This window comes from Rhineura floridana, chromosome 5 (assembly GCF_030035675.1).
Source record: "Rhineura floridana isolate rRhiFlo1 chromosome 5, rRhiFlo1.hap2, whole genome shotgun sequence".
NCBI classification, from domain to species: Eukaryota; Metazoa; Chordata; class Lepidosauria; order Squamata; family Rhineuridae; genus Rhineura; species Rhineura floridana.
In genome coordinates, this window is record NC_084484.1 from 35,851,294 (window position 1) to 35,856,496 (window position 5,203).

Below are 5,203 nucleotides of genomic sequence, written 5' to 3' on the forward strand. Positions count from 1 at the left end.
GCCAAACTGGATCAATTAACATGAACAATTACCTTCTTTGGTAGTTGAACACATTCCAGGAATTCCATTATCATCTATTGATGCTCAATCCTGTGTCCATCACTTTTAATAAATCCTCTTTCCTTCTATAGTATAGTTTGGAAGCCGGCAACTTAACACTCTTTATAGCCTTCAAGTCCTCACACACGGCGTAGCCTACATACCACTGTCCATCTATCACCTTCGAGCTTCCATCTTCATACGAATGTCACCCTGCTATTGGCTAATCAGTCCTATCTACTCGGGGTTTCAATGAACATTCCAATATCTGAATGAATTATTTTGCACCCAGCAGGATGAGACATTGCTATTTGCTGGACTTCTTAAATTAGACTGTGTAAGTGGATCTCGGCTGTTTCCTGAGGCATGAGAACATCTTGCATCCAAGAATGGTTCAAAAGGTCTTCAAAGGATGGCCTGTCAGAAGGCCTCAAAGCTAAACACCACTTAATAAGATGTTGGCACTCTGGAGAAATCCTTTGCCGAAAATAGACTTGGCCCCTTTCGATCTCCTCATCATGTTCAAAGGGGATATCACCACAGACCATGTCATACAGCAATACTCCAAGTGACCAGACAGCAGCAGATCTGCCATGATACCTGTGACAGCGAATCCATTCTGGAGGACTATATACACGAGTACCATCAAAGTCAGTGTACACTGTGTCCTTGAGCAGTGCTCCAGATCCAAAGTCTATAAGTTTGAGCTCTCCACTGCTCAGGTCAATCAAGATATTCTCATCCTTAATATCCCGATGTAGAACACCACAGCTGTGACAGTGTCGAACTGCTCCCAAAACCTGACGGAAAAAGCTGCGAGCCAAATCCTCAGGCAGAGCCCCTCTCTCTGTGATGAAATCAAAGAGATCTTGCACAGGATCAGGCCGCTCCAAAACCAAAATAAAACTGTCCGGCCTCTCAAACCAGTCCAGGAGACGAATTACTCCCCAAAAGCCAGAACCAACCTTCTTCAGGAGCAAGATCTCCATGGGTACCCTAGTCCCACTAGGCAATTCTCCCCATTCAGAAACCCGGTCCCGGGACACATACTTAATGGCCACCAGAGTTCCATCTGCCAGCCGGGTGCCCGAGTAGACCGAGCCGAAACCACCACTGCCTAGCAGCAGGCCCACCTGATACAACTTTTCCATAGGTTCCTTCTGTTTTTCTGACAGGGGCTTGACTGAATGCAGATCCCCCCTTAAGATCATTTGGAAAGTGCATTCTTGCCGCTTTGATATCATCACTTCCAAGATGTTTCCTCTAGAAGCAATTTGGGCCTGGAACTTTACTAGAAGATCCCTTCCAAATATTGCAATGGGACAACCATCCGAAACCAAAAGCTGATATTTATCTTCTCTTCCTGGAAGGTGTACCTGTATGGGTTGGGACAAAGGGCCAAGTCCCATACTCATCACTCCTTCCACCTTCTGCAATTTCTTTCGGATGTCCGAAGAACTCTGGCCAATAAATAGGGAAATGGAAAACCTCTGATTTTCAGCACCCTCAAAATTAAGGGTAATAAATTTCCGCATAGCTGTAGTGAGGTGGTTGAGGAAAGCAGAGGGAGTTTCCTCCTTTTCTTGATAAATGCCATATAATGTTACCACATTCATTGGTTTAGGGATGGCATGCTTAAGTCCATGTAAAATCAGCCGCTTATACGTAGTGATTTCAGGGGCCGCTGTTCCTGGGGTTTGGATCCATCTAAGGGGTTCTATTGTTAAAACACGTGCTGGGGCCAGATTAGGCGCGTTGCCACCTTGTCTCTGCTCTTCTAATGCGAGAGCATTGGCTTGGGAAAGTACCAATGACTTCTCCTCTGGACTGAGGAGAGTATTCATTAATGTCTGTATATCTGCCCAAGTGGGGTGGTGGCTGGCAAAAATAGTCTCCCACAATTGGCAGTGCTTATCTTGGTCTTTCCTCAAGCCTGGCATCTGATTTTTTTTTCTTCAGTTAAACAAATCAAAAATAGTAAAAGGCACGTATACCTGGATAGTTTGGAATGGGTATAATGGTCCAAAATATCATAGTCTTGTCTTAGCCACCCTAAAGATTGACTTAATACAGTTCCAAACTGTTAAACGGAGGAGGAGAAGGGGCCCAATTCATTGAAGCAGACTGGAGAAGGAGAGGAAACTCCAGAGATAGTGTTGCATAGCAACGGAGACCTGGACGGTCTCACAGAGCTGGAGTCTTCCCTCGAAGTTCCCACGCTGCCTCCTGAGCCAGAAAAAAGCGGCGAGAGATCGCAAGACAGTTTGAAGCTTGCCCCCCTTCTCTCTCTCCCCCATACCGGAGTCGGAGACTTCTGAAGAGGAGGAGGGGCCCGTGCTTCCCCCCGTCACCAAGTACGCGAAGGCAGTTGGAAAAAAAAACAGGAAAGGGAGAGGGGGGGGCAGGAGAAAGGCTTCACACCCGTTTACCCCCCCTCTTAAGAGACGGGCAAGAAAGCGGTCCCTTGCTCTATCAACTTTCTTCCATGCCGCAGGACCTATAACTGTGTTGCTTCATGAAAAGGTGTAGTTTTAATAAAAACTGAATTGCTTTCTAACACAGATGAAGTTCCAAAACTAGGATTTGAGGTGGCAGAGTCTGAACTGATGGCACTGGTAGTGGAGCCTGAGGCAGCGGTAAAAGGATCTCTTCTTCTGGCTGAAAGACTGGGGGCTTAATTTCCAATTTCTTCCCCTCATTAATTTTACATTGAGCCAGCGCCTTTGTCAGCGCACATTCTTGTGTGTGGGGGGTTCCAGGCAGATGGCTCTCCAGCCTCGTGCATACCACCATGAGGTTGCCTCATCTGGTAGCAACTCGTAGAGGGTGGCTTCCAACTGCCTAGCCTTAGCAAGATTGGATATCCTCACAGCCCCACCACCCACTCTTCATCACAAAACATTAACAATTGTTCTTCATTTGGGACCAGCCCTCCAGAAGACATAACACTCATCCTAAATCTAAGAAAGTTTTGCAAAACACATTCAAGGGGGGGGGTCATTTTCCAATCGCCCTTTTTCTCTTGACTCTTTTCGGACCCTTTTTCACAACCTTCGTCCCCTCTGCCCCCTCCTGTTCCGATGCACCCTTCCCCTCCTCTCCCGTGCCCAGTCCCCTCTGCCCCCTGCAGATGACGTACGACACTTGGGTAGCCTCTCTGTCTACCAGGGGAGATGTCTGAGACAAAATGACGGACAGATGACGTACAACACTCGCTTCCCTGTTTTCGTGGCCCAGCCTCTCGCGAGGTGTGGGAAACGCACTACTGCAGGTCCGCACTCACTTCAGGGTAGTCCACCTGGGGATACGCCCTGTCTCATTGACACACACTTTCACACATCACTCTCTTCACATTTAAGCCCACTGGCTTCCTTACCACTGTTGACCAGAGACGTTGGAACGTTCAATCCCCCGCTCCACTCCAACCTTGTTTCAATTTTAAAAGGGAGTCATTATGGCGATGCCCTGTTGCCCCGATGTGCTTCTTCACAGGCTTGGGCAGGCTGAAGATAGCCTGGAGCGCTCTTTCCCCAACCTCCTGTGGACCTCGCTCGAAGCAAAACGGGACGCCAGAAAAATGAGTCCCGGCGGAGTCGCCAGTTTGTTACCAACAAAACGCCCCAGTCCCTTTTAGGGATCCTGGTGGCTTGAGTCCGCTCCCAATACTCACCCCAATAGAGTCTCAGAAACGACGAAACAGTGATGGAGAAGGAATATCTTTTATTACTAACACGTGCACATGGAGAAGAGATCAAGCCAATTCTGGCAAAATTAAGCATTGCTAGCCTTTTTATCAACTTTGTTATGTTAATTACATTAACATCATTATTGTCATAACTACATCACTTTCATTTTCCATACATCACTTTTAATCCATGCCCATCTTCTTCCTAGCCCCATATTTGGAACTTGTTATTCACACTTGTTTTTCCCATTTTCACCTTGAACACTTGAAACATAGTTTGCTACTTTCTTCTTCAGCACAGCTGAACATTGCAACAAGAGCTAATTTTCCCAGTCATTTTGCAAACGCAGCTTTATACAAACAATACCAGTCAGCAAATTATCATTTCTATCTAACACACACACACACACACACAAGTAAATTAACTGTAAGTTTACTGTGCTACAATTTTTAAGACAACAAAGCCAGAGCAAGTAAAATGCCTTTTAACTTAAACACATAAAGTCCAGTGTCACAGGTGTGCAAAGGGGGCTGAAGAATAGGAGAGAGGGAGAGGAGGCATAGAAATGGGGTGGTCTGTGTGCAAGGGGAGTTGAGAAAGGAAGGAGAGAGGGAAAGGGAGTGAAGGTGGAAAAGGGGTGAAAAGGGGATTTCAAAAAAGGAGGGAGTAAAAGACATGGGAATGGGGTGAAGATGAAAGCAGAACAGGAGGGGATGGTGGCTTCCTAATTGGGTGGAAGGTGAAAAGGGTGCTTAGTAGCTGCAATTTATGAGAAAAGGAAGATGCAGGAGGTTACCATGGGAATGGTCTGTGTGCATGGGAAAATCGCACAAAAGGAGGGGGAGAAAGAGGCATGGGCATGGGGGTGAAGGTGAAAAAAGGGTGGCAAAGTGAGAGTACAGAAGAGAAGTGGCTTCAGAAATGGGGTTGGGAAGGTGAAAAGGGAGCTTAGCAATTGCATGAAGTGGGAAGTGGAAGCTCTAGGAAATGGGGAGGGAGTGACAGAGTTGGGAAACAGAGTCTCCCGTACTCTCTCTGGGCTCATCTACATGGGAACATTTCTTTGTAGCAAATACAATGCATTACCTTCATAACAGATTTGCATCATCCCCAGTTCCTGCTCAATGTTAGCTGCCAGTCATTTTTTCCCATTCACACATGTAGGTGTTCCTCTGGGAAGTATTGGTGTCACTATTTCCTTGTGGCCCTGCCCTCTAATTATACATTTCCATGCCCTCTGGTTGCTAGGTGACAGAGCATGCTCAGTCTGTTCTACCAGCTGCAGCAGGTTCCTTTAAAAAAATCCTGCAAGTGCAAATATCTGTGTTTTCCATGTCTATGGCTAATAGGATACAGCTGAAATACAAATATTTGTTTGAGCACTATTATGCTTTTGTGAGAGCAACCAGACGTTGCTTGTCGGCCCACAGGAAACAAAATGAAAGAAGGGAGGAGGAGATAGTGGGTGTGGAGAAGGG

At 46.5% G+C, this 5,203-nt stretch overlaps 1 protein-coding gene across 1 annotated transcript; it reads right to left on the bottom strand.

Annotated features, from left to right (window-relative positions):
- Positions 1–362: 362 nt before the first annotated feature.
- Positions 363–1,283, bottom strand: LOC133386050 (serine/threonine-protein kinase pim-1-like). The gene has a single exon (XM_061629674.1). It carries the CDS (start codon positions 1,281–1,283, stop codon positions 363–365), a length of 921 nt encoding a protein of 306 aa, XP_061485658.1.
- Between the last annotated feature and the right edge of the window lie 3,920 nt (positions 1,284–5,203).